The 22,584-nt window shown below is 35.8% G+C and overlaps 1 protein-coding gene across 2 annotated transcripts in view; it reads right to left on the bottom strand.

Moving 5' to 3' along the window:
• Positions 1-22,584, bottom strand: part of MNAT1 (MNAT1 component of CDK activating kinase) — a gene marked incomplete at both ends in the record, with an annotated part of 167,761 nt that overhangs the window by 62,276 nt on the left and 82,901 nt on the right. For both annotated transcript variants that reach the window (XM_080707574.1, XM_080707575.1), the window contains one exon: positions 2,600-2,721. In XM_080707574.1, the coding sequence (XP_080563700.1) occupies positions 2,600-2,721 (122 nt within the window). The remainder of the gene's footprint in view (positions 1-2,599; positions 2,722-22,584) is intronic.

Here is a 22,584-nt window from a genome sequence, read left to right as displayed (position 1 = left end):
AGATCTTTGGGATCACTTTAAAAATGACACTAAGCCCAACCATATGCTCGAGCATAGCTGACCCTTGCGGATATTATGCAAAGTGAAATAAGCCATTCATAAAAGACAAATCCTGTATGATTCCATTTATATGAGGAAGTTAGAGTAGTCAAATGCACTGAGACAAAAAAAAATGGAATGGTTGCTGCCAGGCACTAAGAGGAAAGAAAATGGAGAGCTAGTGTTTAATGGGTATGATTTCCGTTTTTGCAAGGTGAGAAATTCTAAAGATAGATGGTGGTAATGGCTGTATCACAGTAGGAATCTATTTAATACCACTGAATTATAGACTTAAAATTTGTTAACATAATATTTTATACTATATGTATTTTACCACAGTAAAAATTATGGAGGTTAAAAATGAGTTTAACATATGTGAAATCACAGTCTCAGAATAAAAACACATTATCTCTTCTGCTTGAAGAGATAATGATTAAGGTATTTATAAAATTCAAACAACAAAAATATAGATCTAAGGAATTCAAAGAAACTTTAACCATGCCAGGTATCTTTAGAAGCATGGTGCAAACCTTGCTTTTTGTGGTGGTTGTTAAAAACATTAAAATAGACACATTTTAAGTGCTCAGTAGAAATGTTACTGGTGGCTACCACAATGGATAGTAAAGACATAGAACATTACATTATTACAGAAATTTCTACTGACTACTAGTTTATAGCATTTATATTTAACTTGTTATATCATTAAGTTTCAATCTATTGGCATGCTATTTGATTTATTTATTTTTTGGTCCCTTTTCCTGACTTCCTTTTCATTGATTACTTTTATGATCCCATTATTTCCTCTGATGTTGGCTTATTGACTATCCTCATTTTATGTTTTAGTAGTTGCTCTGTAGTTCATATGAAACATCTTTAAGTCATGACAGTCTATTTCCAGATAATATTATATCATTTTGTCTACAAAGTAAGAACATTACAACAGCAAACTTCATTCTTTCTCCTATATTTTGTACTGCTGTTATCATACACTTTACAGAATCTCCATATGTAATAAAACACGCAATGCACTGTTATTACAGATTACCATTTCCATAATCTCCCAAATGTAATTTTGATGACAAATTATAAAATACAAAGTTGCTATTCTAAATATTTTATCTTCACCAATATTTAAAGTGAAAATTTTAAGAGAAATTTTAGAGATGTAGAATTATAATTCTTGGTAATTCAACAAGAGATTTTTAAAAAATCAACGCCTATACCACGTGTAGTGTGTTACTGAGGATTTAAACAACAGGGCATTCTACCTGTTGAGATTCTGGTTTGGTTTTAAAGATGCAGGTAAGTTTTAATATTAACTTCATCTCTCCTATTTCTGCTATTGGGTCTTTCATTGTTTTTTAATTACTTGGCTTCACTGCACTATTTCCTTTTCACATTACATTCTTTACACTATTTACCTTTGTTAAGAAACGAGTTTCTCAATCAGCCTTTTAAGATTACACTGAAAAACCAGACTATGATTTGCTCCATCTAGAAACATCTGTATCTGAACTTGTCCAATATATAAATGCCCATCTGCTTCCACGAGACAGAGTGTGACCATCTCCATCATTCACAAAAGCCACAATTCCAGGTCCGTGTCCTAAACGAATGTATAGAGTATGACTGTGGAGCCCCTGGGCCAGCCCTACATTACACCTCATGACAAAATATCTTTCATGGCTCAAAGCTCATGAAAATTGAGTTTCACTGTAGACAGAAGATAGTAAATAAGCCTACTGGTTGTTATGGCGAAAAGCCCAACTCAGATTTTTACTAGTTTACTACTGAGCTAAGCCTCAATTTCTTAAAAGGAAAAAAATGCATAGTGAGTTTAAAATTTTGAACAGCCATTTCAATGTGGCTGCCAAAGACAGCCTTACAAGGGAACTACTGCACTCCTGTCTCTGTCTCAAGACTCCTAACATGACCTTTTACTAAAAAGTTAATGTACAAAAAAAAAACAGCATTAAGCATTGCATATCTTTTTTTTTTTTTTTTTTTTTTTTGTGGTACTGGGGTTCCTGGAAGCCCTTCTATCTCTGGGCTACACTCCCAGACCTATTTTTAAATTTTATTTGGAAACAGGGTCTCCTAAGCCAGCTCGGGCGGCTGGCTTCGAACCTGCGCGATCCTCCTGTCTCTGCCTCCCAAGTGCGGGGATTACAAGCGTGCGCCACCACGCCCGGCCATTGCATATCTTTTAACAGAGTTAAGTTCTATAAACTAAAAATCTAATAATTTTAAAGTGGTAATTAAAAATAGCAAGAAGGCCGGGTGTGGTGGTGCACACTTGTAATACCAGCATTTGGGAGGTAGAGACTGGAAGATTGTGGTTCACGGCCAGCCTCAGCTACTTAGTGAGGAACTTTGTAACTCAGTGAGACCTGGTTTCAAAATAAAGAATAAAAAATAGGGCTGGGGGTGTACCCCTGAGGTAGAATGCCCCTGGGTTCCACCCCAGTACCACAAAAAATTTAAAAAAATTAAAATTAAAAAAATAGCAAGAAAACAATACATATCAGCTCGTCAACATGAAGTCCTTCTAGGCACTTACCCAAGTCGTCCTAGCACCTCAAGCTCAGGAACCTGTGGTCCACATGTCTCAATTTGCAGGGGTAGGTATTCATATAGAGCTTCTTCAAGCGTCTGAATAGGTGCTAATGAAATATGTTGACTCTGTTTTAGAAAAATGAAGCAAATCATTATCTCTTAATATTATATTCATACTGTTAGTTATTTGTAATAGTTTAAAAATAGACTAAACTCCTTACATTAAAATAAGAGCCATTAGGTCTGATGTTCAATAGGTAAAATGTAGTACATTACTGAAACCCACATTAACTAATTAATATATAGCCTTTGGCAATGAATTTAAAGGAGGAAAATCAAATTCAAATTTAGCCTTAAATAATACAATTGTTCAATGTCAATAGTAGAAATCAGCAAAAATATAAGCATAGGCCATCCTCACATTTTCTTATTTTTATTAAACAGTTTTGGCAGTTTTAGTAATCAGGATTTTCTTTAAAACCTTAATTAGGAGAGAAAGCTAATAATATTTTCTGCAAAGCTTTGCCACATGAATGTCTATTTTCTTAAGTTGGAATCAAGTTTAACAAATGTGTATGTATTTCATATGCATACCCATAGACACATACAAAGTAGAAAATTTTATGCTAAAAACTATAAATAGAGTTAAAATATCTGGATATTTTTCTGAAAAAAAAAACTATGGAATAATTAAAAATAAAAGGACCGAAGGACTCTATCTGATCACATATACATAAAATATCACTCAGCCATCTAGCACCACTACATTAACATATCACATATATCTGATATATGACATATATCAGCATCATATATCTGAGCACAAAATTCTAATTTGTAAAAATCCTTTTCTTGTTAAAACCTGTTAATCCATACACTACAAACATTATCCTTATTCTTTTTCCCCAAAGGAAGAGCAAAGACAACTTTTTTTTTTTTTTTTTTTTTTTTTTTGCAGTACTGGAGATGGAACCCAGGGGTCATTCTAACTCCAAGCTATAACCTCAACCCCTTGTTTTATTCTTTATTTTCAAACAAGGTCTCACTGAGTTGCAGAGGGCCTCACTAAGTAGCGGAAGCTGTCCTCAAACCTTGATCCTTCAGTCTCAGCCTCCCCGAATGCTGGGATTACAAGCGTGGGCCACCACGCCCAGCTAAAGATTAACTTTATGGTAACTCTAAACACAGGCTATATTAAAACACATGCATACACACTTAAAATGTAGCAAATCATCTGAAATAACAGTAGTAAATAAAATACATTATATTATTATCTAATGAGAATAAGAGCAATGGAAATAGTCAATTCATATCAAATTATGCTATGTAGATTCTTTAAATATGTTCTTTTATAAGTAAAACCAAAACACTAAACATGAAAATGTATATGCAGATGCTTTAAATAAGCAATGCTAAAAATACTAATGTGAAAATGTATTTTATGCTCATCCATGTATGTTTTCTGCTAAGTACCAGAGAAATAGTTATATTCATAAAAGCAATTTAGGCTAAATTATTTTGATTTTCATCTGAAAATCATTTAACACAAGTTAAAATTCAGAACTTTTTAAAATCTTAATGACTCACTCACCAAGTTAGCCTCATTTACATATACTTGCTAATAAACTCTGTAAATCCTTTGTGGAATTAGCCTTCAGCATGTGTCTCTCCTACTGGACCATAAAGTGTTCACTGCCATGCTTTACAGCACAGAGCCTTGCACCAAAAAGCTGTTCAACATTTTGTTGAATTAATAAATGTGTAAAATGCATGTGAACAGTCACCTGACACAGTAATATGGATGCCAGGGGCACAATGATCAGGCTTTCAAATTCTATAAATTTAAGAATGTTCTAAGCTAACAACTGGAATTTTGCTAATTACATAAAGTATATATAATGAATAAATCTCTACCTTTGCTAAATATTTTTTCTTTCACTTATGCATTATTGTGGATGTTTTTCATCCCTAGGCCGGGAGAGTGCTTTCTATCTAAGTACTCATTGTAACAAAATTTCAAATAACATAACATTGTAATTATTCCGTGGTATTCATCACCCAGTCACACAACAAACACTGAGCACCTACTGTATGCCAAAACTGAAAAGTACAGCAGTGAACAAGAAGACAGAAACTCCTGCCCACAGGGGGCTTGTATTCTAGTAAACCATGACAATGTGACTGTGCCTTTTAATTTCATTTTTTACTGTTCTTTAAATGAAACAAATAATACTGATGATGGTGGTGGTTGTTTTCATAAACTAGTTCCTCTCACAATGTTAAATTTGTCAAATTCTGTAAAATGTGTTACACTGCTAAATGGAATCCGAAACCAGAATATTTCACTTTACAGAATTAAATACAACCCCAGGGTCTGTTCCCACAGAAATTTCTAAAAGGAAATTTAGAAATTCAATTGAGGTATTTCTTTTTTTTTTTTTTTTTGCGGGTTTGGGGATGGAACCCAGGGGCATTTGACCTCTAAGCTACATCCCCTGCTCTATTTTTTTTTTTTTGGTGGTACTGGGGTTCCTGGAAACCCTTCTATCTCTGAGCTACACTCCCAGACCTATTTTTATACTTTTTTTTACTTGGAAACAGGGTCTCTTAAGCCAGCATGGCTGGCTTCAAACCTACATGATCCTTCTGTCCCCGCCCCCTAATGGGGGAGGGGGGGATTACAAGCGTGCACCACCATGCCTGGCTGCCCTATTTTGTTAATTCCTTATTTTGAAACAGGATCTCACTAAGTTGAAGAGGGCCTCACTAAGTAGCTGAGGCTATCTGCAAACCACGATCTTCCGGTCTCAGCCTCCCGAATGCTGGGATTACAAGCATGCGCCACCACACCCAGCTCCAATTGAGGTATTTCTGAAATAGTATTCCTATTTTGTTAAATGCAATAATAGTTTAAACATGTGTGAGCACGAGTGCTTTGTATATGTGTGTATATCTACATACACATACATATCTACTTCCACGTATAGATAGGGATTTTTAACTGTGTGCCAATACATATTAATAAGAAAGAGAATTTAAAAATATGCATGGCACTGTATACAAGTCACATTTCATTGTTAATTCAGTTGTGTTCCATTTATTTTAGGAACAAGCAGAGCAATTTTTATACGCCGTTCCGGTCACTCTCGGGTGATGTCAGCCTGTCAAGCTTCAACAGCTGCAGAGTAAGAGCTTCCTGGTAGCACATTATTTCATAAGTACAACTCACCCCCCACCTCCAAAATGACTTTCTCTAATTTCTTTCAAAATTTACAGCAATAACAACAGGACAAATACAGGACAAGGCCCCGCGTGCCAGGAGGCAGCTATGTACTTATCCTGCCAATGCCTCTCCCTAGAATAAAGGAGGTAAATTAAAGCATTTAAGGCCTCATCTAAGCTTCCTTTTCTTCAGCTCAAGCAACAGTGGGGGGAGGGCAGGGCAAGATTGGAGACTGGACCGTCAGGTCTGGCCTGCTGTGATTTCATGACCACAAGGTAGGAATAAGCCACTGCCTCAAAATGTATCATAAAAATAAACGGAGTTTTTCTCAAATGTATATTAATAGTCTGATTCTACATGTAGCCAGTAGAAAACCTAAGTTCTAATTTTCAGATTCTCAACTCCCTACTATAATCATCAAACATGCATTTTTAAAATGAATTAACAACTTGAAGCAAATTATGGTTGGCTTTTTTAAGCTTTCCAATAATGACTTACTCCCACAAATCCATCTTTATGAGCATTCTTTGTCTTTTAAAATGTGGTGGTTACCAATTTTCCTAAGAGGCTTTCTTTTAAAAAATAAAATTTTCCAAAACATGAAAAGAGATTTTATGCTGTGTACCTTGTCTTTCTAGCTCATTAGCAATGTGCAGATATGGCAAGACACACTTCAAAATGCCAAAGAAGAATTTCTATAACTAGCTGGTGCTTAACCTTCTTGTTTATCATTAAGAATCAAATGGTCCTAAAAAGCTATATATCCTCACTTGGCCAAGTCTTCAACAGTGTTTCTAGTAAACTGGCCCTGGAAACTTCATCAAAATCTGTTCACTACAGTGCAACTACTTTAAGTATTTGTTGGCCAAATTCACTTGTAATCTCCTCCAAGACACACATCATTAATTGTTCAAATTACCACACAAAAAGATGTGCTTAATAACATTTCTACTCTATTTTAGAACATTTGTTGTTATACCAATAAAAACTGTCCCTTCAGAGCTTCAAAATAAAGTAACATATTTAGAAATAACTATTTTGACTATTATTTCATGCATGCAAATGTATCTCCATATCTGAAAAAAAGTAAAAAAAAATACAGGAAAAGAATCAACCTAATTGCCTCTGCCTTAAATAGTTCTACACCTTAAACACTCAAAAGAGATCCACGTGTCACCTACAGGGGTCAGAAGTGATGTTACTAACATCATTCAACATGGCCATATAAAAGTATAAAGGGGTCAGAAGTATAAAGGGGTCAGAGTCTAATGTCAAACAAAAAATGGTAAAATAATAACTATTACATAAAATATTCTTTATAAATCTAACTCAGCTAGTTTGTCCTCAAGCAATGGAACACACTGCTACTACTTTTGTGAAAAACCAAAGTAAGTTAGTTTACATTTGGCATCCATATTGTTTTGCGAATATTTATTGTGGGAGGAGAAGAATTCTTTACTATTTTTCTTTCCAGATTGTTATTTTCAACTTTAAATTCAAGTTGTTAAATGCATATATGGTATGTCTCTACTGAACACAACAAGTATTTGAATTTTCACTTAACTAAATCCATGGAAGAAACAGTATTAGAAAACCAGGCACGGTAGTATATACCTATAATCCCAGATACCTGAGAGGATGAGGTAGGAGCACCTCAAGTTTGAGGACAGCCTGGGCAACTCTTCAAGACTGTGCCTCAAAATTTTAAAAGAAAAAAAAAAATTTAATTAGTTTAGTGGTAGAGCACTTGCCTAGTATGCACGAAGCCCTGGTTAGGTCCCCCTTACCAGTAAAGACAGAAATGCCATTTGAGAGAAGCGCTGATGGATGAATGGGAACTGCAATGGAGAAGAAAAAGTGAAGAGAGTTTCCATACCAAAGTGGCCAGGCACTATGGCGCATGCCTGTAATCCCAGTACTTGGAAGGAAGATCACAAGTTCAAGGCCAACCTCAGCAACTTAGTGAGGTTCCTCAGAAACTGAGACTGTTTCTTTTTTCTCTCTCCCTCTTTTTTATTTTTGTACTTAAGATTGAACTCAGGGGTATTCTACATACAAACTGCACCCCCATCTCTATTTTAGTCTTCATTTTGAAACAGGGTCTCACTAAGTTGTAGAGGGCCTCACAAGTTACTGAAGCCAGCTACCAACCTTCCACTCTCCTGTCTCAGCCTCCCAAGTACCAAGATTCCAAGCGTGCTCGACCACGTCTGGCTTCAAGACCCTGTTTCAAAATAAAAATAGCCGGGCGTGGTGGCGCGCGCTTGTAATCCCCGCGCTTGGGAGGCAGAGACAGGAGGATCGCGCAGGTTCGAAGTCAGCCGCGCTGGCTTAGGAGACCCTGTTTCCAAAAATAAAATAGGTCTGGGAGTGTAGCCCGGAGATAGACAGGCTTCCAGGAACCCCAGTACCACCAAAATATAAATAAATAAATAAAATAAAATAAAATAGGGCTGGGAGTTTAGCTCGAAGATAGAATGCCCCTGGGTTCAACCTCTACTACAAAAAATCAAAAACCAAGAGCAGCTTCAGTACAGCAGAGAAAGAAAAAACAACACAAGGAGAGAAGAAATGAATTTCAAACAAGAGACTTTATTTTCATTTAATTTTAAGGTAAATAAAAATAGAAAGTTATAGCTTGAAGGAAAGAGAGAGTCTGAGGAAGAAATTTTGTTTATTTTGTTTTTGATGTTCTAGGTTTTATTTTTTCCTGGGGCACTGATAAATGATTCAGTGTTGAAAAGTATTATTTTTACATTCTTTCTTGGATACTTGTCTTGCTACTTAACTACCATATGCTGCCAAGAGGACATGGTGTCCAGCAAATCGTATCTGTTTCTATAAAAAGATCAGAAAGGAAAAACATGAAGGAGACTATTTGATGAGACAAAAACTGTTTCCTTAAAAAGAAACATCATTTTTTTTCGGCATCAATTTTTTTAAAGTGTATTTGTCAGAAAATTTTAAACCAGCTTTTCTGTCAAAGAATATTTTTGTTCATTTACTTCTAATAATTACAAAAGTAATTTCCAAACAATGATTCTCATGTTGGCATTATAAGTGAGCTAGTAATTAACCAATGATGACAATTTATATATAAGTCTAAATTTCTGAATGCAATGAAATATAAAAATTGTTTTATAGGAGGTTCTCTACAAATACTATTATTATGCAAGCAAAACAAAAATATCACAGAAAATCAGTAGTCTTCTAGAAACATTTTTCAGTGAAAAAATAGTGGAAAGCTTCCTTTTACCATTTTAGAAACAGAGTAATATAAGAACATATTTTATTTAGATCTGAATCCTCTATGCCTAGTACAGTACTTGGTGCACATCAGAAATTTTTATTTCAAAGTGAGTGAATATTTTAAAATAATCTCTCCAATCTTCTATCCTACCCCACTACATTCCCAAAAAACTTCATCACAAATCTCTTGGTTCTCTGTAAGGTCATTCAACAATAGGTTGAATTGCATAATTTCCATTGTAGAAAATAAGTGAAAAACTAACCAAGCTGTAATTGACTTTACCCTATTTTGTCCTAAGAGTAAATAATTAATATTATGAAACCTAAAGCATCTCAATTTGTCAACCTCCAAACCAAATACACATATACACCACTACCACCCACTGCTACTACCACTGCCAAAAACTACCCTGCAATCAGATATCATCTTTAAAATAAAGGAGAGAAAATAAATAAATAAGAATATTTAGGAAACCCATTTTATTTTCATTTATAATTTCACATAAATTATCTTTTACTAAAGTCATATAGGTATTTGCTGATCTACTGTATATACATTATATACATCATTTGAGGAAAGTATTTTTACCTATTTTAAAGGAAAAGAAACTAAAGATCTCCAAGGCAAAATAACTTAACCAAGGTGGTGGTGTTTTGTTTTGTTTTGTTTTGTTTTGTTTTGTTTTGTTTTGTTTGTGGTACTGGGGTGGAACCCAGGGGCTTTTCTACCTCCAGGCTATACTCCCAGACCTATTTATAATTTTATTTGGAAACAGGGTCTCACTAAGTTGCTGAGAGCCTCACTAAGTAACTGAGGCTGGCTTTGAACATGTGCAATCCCCCTGTTTCAACCTCCCAAGCGTGGGGATTACAAGCGTGTGCCACCACGCCCAGCACTTAACCAAAGTTTTAAACCATATACTGCCAAAGCCAGCCATGGCCGCATGCTTGTAATCCTAGTATTTGGGAGACTGAGACAAGAGGATTGCACTTTGCGAACAGCCTCAGCTACTAAGTGAGCCCCTGCACAACTCAGTAAGACCTGTTTCAAAATAAAGAATAAAAAATAGGGGTGGGGTATGTAGCTCGGAGGTAGAATGCCCCTGGGTTTCATCCCCAGTACCACAATAAATAAGTAAATAAATAAACAAACAAACTATATACTGCCAAGCCAGCCATAGTGGTGCCCACCTATAATCCCAATACTTATGAGGCTGAAACAGGAGGATCACAAGTTCAGCCTCTGCACCTCACCAAGATTCTCAGCAACTTAGCTAGATCCTGTTTGAAAATAAGTGTTAGGGGTGTAACCCTGAGGTAGAATGCCCCTGGGTTCAAACCTAACTACCTCATTCCCTCCAAATAAACCATATACTGCCAGAGTTCACCAAGCACTTGTCTATTACAGGACTTTACCATTAAAAAAAAAAATCACTTATTGCCAGGCGTGGTAGCGCACACTTGTAATCCCAGCATTCGGGAGGCTGAGACTGGAGGATCACAGTTCACGGACAGCGTCAGCTACTAAGCGAGGCCCTTCACAACTGAGTGAGACCCTATTTTGAAAATAGAAAGAATAAAAGAAAAAATAGGGCTGGGGGTGTTGTTCAGAGGTAGAATGCCCCTGGGTTCCATCCCAGGTACCGCCAAAAAAAAAGATAAATAAATAAATTATTAAACATTTAAGTGGCTATTAAACACTATAAAGATAAAATAAAAAGTGTACAACCAGAAATGACCTTAGTTTCAAGCATTTAACAATATGTATTTGAATTTATATTTATTAATCATAAATTATAAGGTGATTACATATTTTTAAAACCATTCGTTTATAAGTTTTTTTTTGTGTGTGGTCTGGAGATGGAACCCAGAGGCATTCGACCTCCGAGGTACACCCCCTACTCTATTTTCTTATTCTTTATTTTGAAACAGGGTCTCACTAAATTGCAAAGGGCCTCACTAAGTAGCTGGGACTATCTGTGAACCGCGATCCTCAGATCTCAGACTCCCAAATGCCAGAATTACAAATTTGCGCCACCACACCCGGCTATAAGTTCTTCTTAAATAAAAGTGACCCTAGTTCATTAAAACATATTAGCATTTTTTAGAAACTTTTTTTGGTAGTGGGACTTGAACCCAGGGTCATTCTACCTCTGAGTTATAGCCCCAGCCCTATTTTGTTTTTATTTTGAAACAGTCTAAGTTGCTATGGCTGGCCTCGAACCTGCTACCCTTCTGACTGCCCCCACAAAGACTGGGATTACATGTGTGCACCACCACGCCCAGCTATATCAATTATTTTTGGACAATATTTACATTTGACTCTTTTATAACACATTTAGGTTGATGCAAATGTCCTCTGTATTGAGTTTTGTGCTTTATCCTTTATACTCTCTTAGAAGTTCAGTCTTCTTTTCATAACAAGCAAAAGTAAATTCTTCTTCAAAGGATATACAAATTGATGGCTTATCTATGAAATTCTATAAATTGCATATACTTTGAAATATAACTCAAAAAGACTATTTCAACTAAAAAGAATAAATCCTGGCAATGTATAAGTAAACTACCTTTCTATAAAATTGACTAAATTAATCAACCCTTTAAATCATATATCACTAATATTTTAATATATTGTCCAAAATTGACAGATGTTTTATGTTTATTATAAATCACAAAAGAAATTAATAAGAAATCACAATTCTTTGTAATTTTTTCATGTGGGAACATATATATGCATAGTTGGTGGTCCCACAAATATAAGCGTAGAGAATGTCACATCATTTGTCTTCATTTTAAAAAACTTGAGAGGCCAGGCGTGGTGGTGCATGCTTGTAATCCTAGCATTCAGGAGGCAGAGACCAGAGGATGGCAGTTCATGGACAGCCTCGGCTACTTAGCGAGGCCTTTCTCAACTCAGTAAGACCCTGTTTCAAAATAAAGAACAAAAAATACAGCAGGGAGTGTAGCTTGGAGGTACAATGTCCCTTTAAAAAAGAGAGAGAGAGAGAACACTAACTTTATTCTATAGTCTTTCCTTCACAAATAAATTAAACCACATGAAGTTAAAGAGAGGTACATTAAAGTAAAATAGTACCCTGGAGGACAACGAAAGCAATTAATATGGGAAGAGTTAGAGGCACACAGCTTTGAAGCCTTTCTGAAAATTATGGGCTTAATAGAAGCACTAACATTCTTCCAGTTGCTCAGACAGGTGCTACTGCCAATCATCTGCATTTGCCGAAGCACATCCTAAAGATTATTAATTAATATCTATATCACAACCAATGGCTGCCTGTCAATTGCTATGATCACTATTTTTTTAAAAAGTCACCAAAAAAGAAAGGAAACATTTAAAAATAAAACTCTATGTAAAACACAATTCCACGGGAGCTCTCATCTACTTAACTTACTCAGTCCTTCTGCTATTCTTCATACTAAACTCAAATCTGCTACTGCTGCAGTGATGGGTCTTAAGAGTATTTCCACTGGCTATTTCTGAGTTATCTCTACTTATCACAAATATAAAAAAATATGAGATCTTTGGGGAAAGTCATACAATATAAATATAAAACAACCCCCTTTTGTGCTATTATTGTTTCATTTTGATCCCACCAAGCGTAATCTCAGGAGAAATATACTTATGAAGGCATTCTTCTTCAGATCACATTCGCCCTTTCATTAAAACTCACCCCCATTCCTCTGCCCTCACCCTCAACACACATAAACCCCTGCATACTCTGTCCTTCTACCAGAATACCGTGATATTCTACCTGCACCGTATGAACAGTTTTAGAATTTATTAAATCTGAAAATCGTTAATGTTTCTAAATCTGGGCAATTATGATAAAAAGTTATTCTGAAGCTCTTTTAAAGTATTATGGCACAAGGTGTGCATGGTGGCACAAACCTAAATGCTAGTACTTGGGAGGCTGACACAGGAGAATCACAAGTTCAAAACCAGCCTCAACAATTTAGAATATTCTCAGCAACTTAGTGAGAGAGACAGTTTCAAAATAAAAAGCTGAGGTGTAACTTGGAGATAGAATGCCCCTAGGTTCAATCCCTAGTACCAAAAAAATAAATAAATGCTGGCACAAGGTGCCAGAGAGCTTATTTTAAATCAATTTGAAAATACACAAACATAAAGATAATAAGTGAATATGTAACTGAAAGTACTTCTTAGATTTTTTCCATCCTTTTAATGTTTTTAGCTAGCATTAATTCCTGAATCTCAAATAACACTATGTTCTACCATGTTTTTAAAGTTGCTTTCATTCAATTGTACATGCTTGTGACCTCTACAGTGACCTCTACAAAAGCAGTTGCGCACTTTACTGTGGTGCAAATCCTCACAGACAAGTTGAACCTGTTCTTTTTGGCACTGAGCCCTTGTGCTGAGCACACAGCTGAGATTTATTATAAAAGGGGAACTAAGGGGCATTATTTCACAACATTTATCCTCCACATATAGCCAAGTATAATCTTTTACAACCTTTGAGAGCTCTTAAATAAACATCTTCTCTTAATTATACAAAGAGTTTGTCACTAATCATATGGCATATTAAGACTGATTTTACACTAGGAAAAAGCTAGAATACAAAGCCTATGTACTGAATTGTACAAATTAGTCTCAATATTGATTCAAAAATTACAGTACTTTTAATCCTCAGGCCTTAGGATAATTAGCTGCTTTGCTGTCTTTAGCAAGGTAAAGGTAATACCAATAATTAATAAAAACCTATCTTTCCTAGGAGTTAGACCAGAAACTGCAATTACTAGAAGAAAACATTGGACCAACTCTATAACTTAGCACTGGTAGAGACTTCTTCAAATAGACCCCTTAAAGCTCAGGAAATAAAATCAAGAATCAATAAATGGAATGTCAAGCCGGGCATGCTAGCACACGCTTATAATCCCAGCATTTGGGAGCCTTAGAAAGGAGGATCACGGTTCGAGAACAGCCTCAGCTACTACTTAGTGAGGCCCTTTGCATCTCAATGAGACCCTGTTTCAAAATAAAATATTTTCAAAATAAAATATATTTCAAAATAAAATATTTTTCAAAATAAAAAATAGGGATGGGGTGTATCTTGAAGGTAGAATGCCCCTGGGTTCCATCCCCCAGTACCTCAAACAAATAAATAAAAATAAAAATAAATAGGATGCCAAAAAATTAAAAATCTTCTGCACAGCATTCAATTAAGTGATCCCAGGACTTGGGAGGCTGAGACAGGAGGATGACAAGCGAGTTCTTGGCCAGCCTCAGCAACTTATCAAGAACATTCAAAATGAAAAAGAAAACAGGGTTGGGGGTTGTATCTCAAAGGTAGAACACCCCTGGATTCAATCCCCAGTACCACAAAATAACAACAGTAATAATAGTTGTTATTATTATTATTATAACTATAATAATATGTAGAGAGACTCTATAGAATAGGAGAGAATCTTTGCCAGGTACTCCTCTGATAGAGGACTAACAACTCAAAAAAACTTAACATTAAAAACTTAATAATACATCGGGCATGGTGGCGCAGGCTTGTAATCCCCGCGCTTGGGAGGCGGAGACAGGAGGAGCGTGCTGGTTCGGAGCCAGCCTTGCTGGCTTAAGAGACCCTGTTTCCACATAAAAAAGTTAAAAAAATAGGTCTGGGAGTGTAGCCCGTGGGAGTGTAGCCCGGAGGTAGAAGGGCTTCCAGGAACCCCAGTACCACCAAAAAATAATAATAATAATAATAATAATAATAATAATAATACAACCAATAAGTGAGCAAATGAACTGAACAGACACATCTCAAAACATATAAATGGCAAACAAATGAATTTCTAAATTAAAAAAGAAATATTTTCTAAGATTTGATAATTCATGCAAGGTTTATATTAAAGCATTTTGCCAATCAGGAGAACACTCTTATACTATTGCAAAATAAATAAAAATTGTATATGCCAACTATAAAATACTTATGGTTTATAACAAAATAAAGATGAATACCAAAAAAAATAAATGGCATAAATATTTTTTAAATGTTCAACATCATTAGCAATCAGGGAATTGAAAATTAAAACTACACTGTGATTCCACCTAACTCATTAGAATGGCAATCATGAAGAATACAGCCAGGTGTGGTGGCACACACTTGTAATCCCAGCATTTGGGGGGCTAAGACAGGAAGATCACAGTTCAGACACCCTCAGCTACTTAGTGAGGCTCTTTGCAACTCAGTGAGACCCTGTTTCAAAAATAAAGAATAAAAATAAAAATAGGGCTGAGGGTGTAGCTCAAAGGTAGAATGCCCCTGGGTTCTATCCCCAGTACTGCCCCCCCCAAAATACAAGCAACAATAAATGCTGGCAGGGATGTGGGGAAATAGAAACTCTTATACACTGTTGGTGGGAATGTCAATTAGTACAACCACTATGGAAATTAGTATGGAGGTTCCTGAAAAGACCAGGAATAGAACCAGTATATGACCCAGCTGTATCACTCCTTGGTATCTTTCCAAAAGAATTAAAGTTAGAAAACTATAGTGATTCATGCATACTCATGTTTATAGCAGCACAATTCACAACAGCCCAATTATGGAACCAATCTAGGTGTCTGTCAGCAGATGAATGAGAAAAGAAAATGTGGTGTATGCATACAATGGAATTTTTCTCAGCCATAAAGAACAAAATCACGTTATTTACATGAAAATGGAGAGAACTAGAGATTATCATGCTAATTATATTAAACTTTAAGTGATTTGTAGGCATTACATATTTTCTTACATTCTTAATTAGTAAAATTGCTCATCAGTTATGTTCATAACACTAATCAATACTATTATGAGGCAACATAAAAATCAATAACTACAAAACATGTATCAAATATGTAAAAAAAAAAAAACTGCCTCAAGACTTGATCTTACCCTATGTTCTCATACAATGTCAACACTGGTGTTATTTTTCAAATGTCTATTAAAACCTCTAATTCATTTTGAAAAACATGTGCTTTAAGATTTCCATAATATCTCAACTAGCCTTAATTAAGTCATGAGATAACTACAGGTTGACCTCCAAATAATTTAAAGCAGCTGTAAGTACAATCCTAGCCATTTATTTTGATTCCTTAAGCCACAATAGCTTTCCCAGCAACATAACTTTTTTAAGCAAGAACATGAACATACACTATATTTGTCTATAACTTCTAATACTATATACTCCCTAAGAATAATACAATGTTAAAAGCATGGCCTTTAAAGTCCAAAGCAATCAAATCCCAGTTCTACAACTGTTGAATTTTATTTTTTAACAGGCTCGATTTTGCTTGCAAATGTACTTAAAAGGATTAAATAAAAAATACATATTTAAAACCGGGAGTGGTGATGTACGTGTGTTATCCCTGTGCTTGGGAGGCGGAGACAGGAGGATCGTGCAGGTTCAACAGCCAGCCTCTTTGGCTTAAGAGACCCTGTTTCCAAATTTAAAAATATATATAAAAAATAGGTCTGGGAGTGTAGCCCAGAGGTAGAAGGGTTTCCAGGAACCCCAGTACCATACACACACACACACACACACACACACACACACACACACACACACACATATGACACAACAGAGTCACGTGCCTACAAAATACTACAGATTCTCACTATTACTAAGTCACCATCAGCTTCTTCATCAACATCAGCATAGTGGGAAAAAGAGAAGGAATATTTTATAGCACCTCCACAGAGAGTATTTTAACACCATAACCAGATGAAATTACTAGCAGCAATCATCAACATATCAAAGATAACTCTTTAAAAGTCTGTTTATAAATAAGTTAAAAATCAGCTGGATGTGGTGCACACACTTGTAATCCCAGCATTCGGGAGGCTGAGGCCATGGACAGACTCAGCTACTTAGTGAGGCCCTCTGTAAATTAGTGAGACCCTGTTTCAAAATAAAGAATAAAAAATAGGGCTGGGGGTGTAGCTCAAAGGTAGAATGACCCTGGGTTCCATCCCCAGACCTGCCAAAAAAGTAATTAATTAATTAACTGAAACTCAAACCATCTTCCTGCAGAAATACTGCTATAAAGGATGGTACAATTCAAGTTGAGAATATCTGAAAAAACTTAAATTTAGTCTAGGGCCCTAGAAACAGAACAGAAGGGAAAATAAACAAAAAAGTAAAAAAGTTCACTTTCTCTTTTTTTGTGTGTAAGCCTTGCTTTAGACAAAAATTTGAACTTTTTAACCTTTTAGCTTTTCTTGTTTGGACTAGTACATTCTTATCCAGCGCCTACTGCCTTTCTCAAGCATCATATGTTCCCACAATATACTGCCACAAAGCTTCTAACTGGAAACACTCCACTTAAGCGCACTATGAATCCTAATGTGCTCCCTGATCCTAAATCACCAACCTGCATCTACCACAATCAAAACTCCTGATTTCAGTAAGGTGTTAGTAGGGAAGAAATTGAATTGCATGATTTTACTTAGTGGATCGCCTGGTTTTTATTATAATATTATTGGTTTCTTAAAGGGCATTTGTAAAACATTTGCTCTTGAGTAAAATGCAAAGCCAGTTGCCTTTAAAGACGCAGACTAAGAACTATTCACTTATTTTTCATGTTACTTTATGCTTGTCTTTTGTGAGACTGGGGACTGAACCCAGGGGCATTCTACCTCTGAGCTACACCCCAACCCTTTGTATTTTTTATTTTGAAACAAGGGCTCATTAAATTTCAGCAGGGTGGCCTTCAATCTGTAACCCTCATAGCTCAGCCTCCCAAGTAAAGGGGTTACAGGCATCACCATATCCAGCTATGTCTGCAGAATTTTTTTGTGTTGTTTGTGTGGTACTGGGGATTAAACTCAGGGGCATTCTACCTCCAAACCACACCCTCAGCCCTATTTTATTTTTTATTTTTGAAACAGGGTCTCGCTGAGTTGATAAGAGTCTCACTGAATTGCTGCTGCTGTCCTTGAACCTCTGATCCTCCTGTCTCAGCCTCCCTTGTACTAGAATTATAGGCATGTACCACCACACCTGGCTATGTTAGTGTATTTTAATTAGTATCAACAGAGATTATCTGAGGCAAATTATCTCATCTCCATACTTCCCTATTAAAAAAAAAAAAGATTCTCAGAGCGCTAATGTGTTTTACGATTACTTAAAAGTAGCATCACATGTATGTCATTGTCAACATGATTTACATTATGATGTGAAACTATAATGCACCAATAAAAGCACAAAAAACTAAAAAAAATAAATAAATAAAGTAGTATCAGGAATTCTGTAAGGAATTAAGAAGGGTACAAACACTGTGGGTTAGTCTATAAATAATGAAATCTCAAAAGCAGACAGTATATTAAATATGATCTCCTGTCCTATTAATTGATCTCCAGTCCTATTAATTGGATTTTTAAGTCTTCTCTTCAATATCCTAGACTATAGCTAAATATTCACAACCTACCATGATAGGCACTAACAGTCTTCTAGATATATCTCAGTCTTCAAATAAATCCATTAAAGTAGGCACCTGAGGGGCTGGAGGAACAGCTCACTAGTATATATACTTCAGTGAGACCCAGGGTTTGATCCTAGGCACCAAGGACAGGAAGGAGGGAAGAAGGGAAAATATAAACCTTAAATGAATGAGTGATAAAATCTGCATGACTTAAGACAATAGTTCAAATATAGCCAGGTGGTGTGGTGGCGCACACTTGTAATCCCAGTACTTGGGAGGCTGAGACAGGAGGATCACAGGTTCACAGCTGACCTCAGCTGATCAGTGAGAACCTCCATACCTTAGTGAAACCCTGTTTCAAAATTAAAAAAAAAAAAATAGGGCTGAGGGTATATATCAGAGGTAGGGTACCCCTAGGTTCAATCATCAATACCATTAAAAAAAAAAATGTCTACATCTTTAGTAAAGGAAACAACCTTCAGCATTTATCTCATAAGTTGAACTAGATTACTAGATTCCCTGTTTTGTAACATGTTTTCTTTTTTTCAATACTGGGGATTGAACTCAGGGACACTTTACCATTGAGCTACACCCCTAGCCTTTTAAAAATTTGTCTTTTGTTTTAAACAGGGTTTCAATAAGTTGTCAAGGCTGGCTGCAAACCTGTGGTGGTCCTTCTCTCTCAGCCTCCCCAGTACTAAGATTACGGGCATGTGCCACCACATCTGGCTGCTATTTCATAGACTTTCCAGAAAAGTGTTACAGAAGACATATATCCATCCTAAGAAGAATGCACTGACATTAATCATCATGGTAATATAAAGAAGTACAAATACATAAATACCTAGGCAGCTTCTTTAACCACAGTATTTCAATCAAAAAAGCATCAGGTTGTTTCTTAAAGTCCATCCAAGGCTTTGACTTATTTCACATTCTTGTTTTCTGTTCCCAGTAATTTCAACTAAAGGCCAAACTAATATTTGGATTTTCATGTATTATCTAGACAATATCTGCCTAATAAAATTTCCCACAAAATATGAACTCAAAAAAGAACAGATTTACTTTTAGAGTTCTTATTATTGTAAAATATGATTATCCTTTAAGTCATCCTTTAATGACTTAAAAAGTCATTAATACTTTTAACAACAATGTAATGCTCTCCAATTAGCCTATTCTATAATGGAGAATAGATGACTCTGTCTTTAGAGGGCTTAAAATTCTGGAAGATTCTATTCCGAGTTTGAAGATAAATCATAGTCTTGGTGAGGCATGGTGGCGCACGCTTATAATCCCCGCGCTTGGGAGGCAGAGACAGGAGGATGGCACAGGTTCAAAGCCAGTCGCACTGGCTTAAGAGACCATTTCCAAATATAAAAAATGTATAAAATAGGTCTGGGAGTGTATCCCGGAGGCAGAAGGGCTTCCAGGAACCCCAGTACCACCAAAAAAAAAAAAAAAAAAAAATCATAGTCTTGGAATTAAGTCACCGTGTATGTGTGTGTGTGTGTTTTCATTACTGGAGATTGAACCCAGGGACATTTTACCTCAGAACCATACTCCCAGCCCTATTTTATTTTTTTTATTTTTTTTATTATTATTATTTTATTTATTATTTTTTATTTTTGGTTGGTTCCTGGAAGCCCTTCTACCTCCCGGCTACACTCCCAGACCTATTTTTATATTTTTATTTGGAAACAGGGTCTCTTAAGCCAGCATGGCTGGCTTCGAACTAGCCGTGATCCTCCTGTCTCCGCCTCCCAAACACAGGGGTTACAAGCATGCGCCACCACACCCGGTTTATTTTTTATTTTGAAACAGGGTCTAAGTTGGTGAGACCTCACTAAGTTGCTGAGGCTGGCCACAAACCTGCAATCCTCCTGTGACAGCCTTCCAAGTACTCAGAGTACAGGCATGCACCACGCCTGGCTCATTTTCTTTCTTCCTTTTAACTCTTTGTTGTTCCTTTTTTTTTTTTTTTTAAGTTATGGGCTAAATCTGAGATTAGGTTAAACTTAAGAAATAGTTTGTTTTTTGTAACTGACAACACCCAAGATTATTCAAAGAATCTTCTCTGAGCATTTCACTGTGTTATTTTATCCTCTCAAATACTACACTGCAATGTAGATTCCAACTCTGAATAAGCTTATTTGCCCAAGTCCCATAAACATTATCTCACAGGGCCAGAGTCTGTATGCACCCAGTCTAACATTGAAGACCTTTTGTTCCATAGAGAGAAGAAAAAAGCCTCTTGCTTATGCCATTAAACAGAATAGAAGGGGGCTACAATTATTCTCCATTACTTCCCATTCTCACTCAAATACTCCTAATGAAAAAAAGTGCAAATCACTAATATATAGAACACAAGGAAACGGTTTGATTGTCTTTGATAAAACATAGTAAAACTTTGCTAGAACTGGTAACAGCAATGAAAAAGTAGACATCAAGGATAAGAAGACTTATAAGAGATATATCTAAAACTATAATAATATGAAATGAAAAGTCTATTTTACAAAGCCACATCAATACCAGTTAGCCTCATTCAATGTAGAAGGTCCTATCGCAGATCATACAGTTGGCTCAATGTATAACATTACTTTCTGTATCAAATTCCTTACAGCTCCCTCTCTTACTTTGCATGTTAACCAGAGATTCTCTGGTACAACAGAAAAGAAATTAAAGACTCTAGAGGCATGTACTCTCACTCTGATATTCACTGTCCTCTTGGGCTTAGTGAATGTATCAGATAAAGGAGGGTTAATAATATCCATGCTGTAAAATGCTCTTCAATCTTGAGTCTATTAATTTAATTATAGACATATTTAAAAAATCTAGGCCTACAGGCAGATTAAAACACCTCACTAGATCACTGTTAGTAGTAAAAAGTCCATTCCCATTAATAGTGTTCATTCCTATAAGAGAATAAAACTCAACAAGACTATGAATATTCAGGAAGATTCAAATAAATGTTTACCATTTACTTGCATTAACTGCACTATCCAATTTAAATTTATGCTTAAGATATTCCAAATATACTACCAAAACATAGTTTGAAAGAAAGAAATGTTATGAAAAAGTAAGCCCCAGAAATGATTTGCTGTTTCTCCAAAACAGATGTAAGAAGTTGGTAATTCTCAAATGTGCAAAGTATTTCCATGTGCTTAACAAGAAAACTATCCAAAATAAACAATGTTTCAGAAATTTCTTGTGATTTTCTCTACCATCTGTTTTTCTCTTCCTCTCTCTTTCTGTCCTACTCACCTCCTTTCCATCCACTGCCTGCCTACTGCTCATAGTATACTTCTAAAAGAATAAGGCAGCAAAATTAGATAGACAGCCAGGAACTCTAGTTCTAGATAATATTTGGCAAAGACAAAGTCCAAAGTTAAATATCAATTCCTAAATATACTAACATGTCTTAATACAAATACTAAATATACTATCTTTTACCTATCTCAAAGATTATTATTCAATATTCATCAAAAAGTATTTTACCTACTATCAAAGATTATAATTCAGTTTTTACCTTTTACCTACTGTCAAAAATTATTATGCAGTATTAGCTGGGCATGATAGCACACACTTGTAATCCCAGTACCTGGAAGGCTAAAACAGGAGAATCACGCAAGTTTGAAACCAACTTCAACTACTTAGTGAGGCTCTCAGTAGTTTAGTGAGATCCTGTTTCCCAACAAAAAATATATATATATATAAAATACGTCTGGAAGTGTAGCCCAGAGGTAGAAAGCCCCTGAGTTCCATCCTCAGTACCACACCACACACAAAAAAAAATTATTCTGCAGTATTCATCAAAAAGTAAATATTTAGACAGGCATGGTAGCACATGCCTGTAATCCCAGTACTTGAGAGACTGAGCTAGGAGGATCACAGGTTCAAGGACAGCCTTGGCAATGTAGCAAGAAATCTCAGCAACCTAGTTTCAAAAAAATAAAAATAAAAAGGGTTGGGAGTAGAATGTCCTGGGGTTCCATCCCCAGTACAACCACCACAACAAAAAAAAGTAAACGTTTAACTAAGATCCTAAAATCACAGAACAGAAAAGGTAACATACTCCTATAATCCCGGG

Source organism: Muscardinus avellanarius, assembly GCF_963383645.1.
Source record: "Muscardinus avellanarius genome assembly, chromosome: 12".
In the NCBI taxonomy this organism is placed as follows: domain Eukaryota; kingdom Metazoa; phylum Chordata; class Mammalia; order Rodentia; family Gliridae; genus Muscardinus; species Muscardinus avellanarius.
Note: the sequence above shows the minus strand (reverse complement) of the source record. Positions and strands in the feature narration are given on the sequence as shown.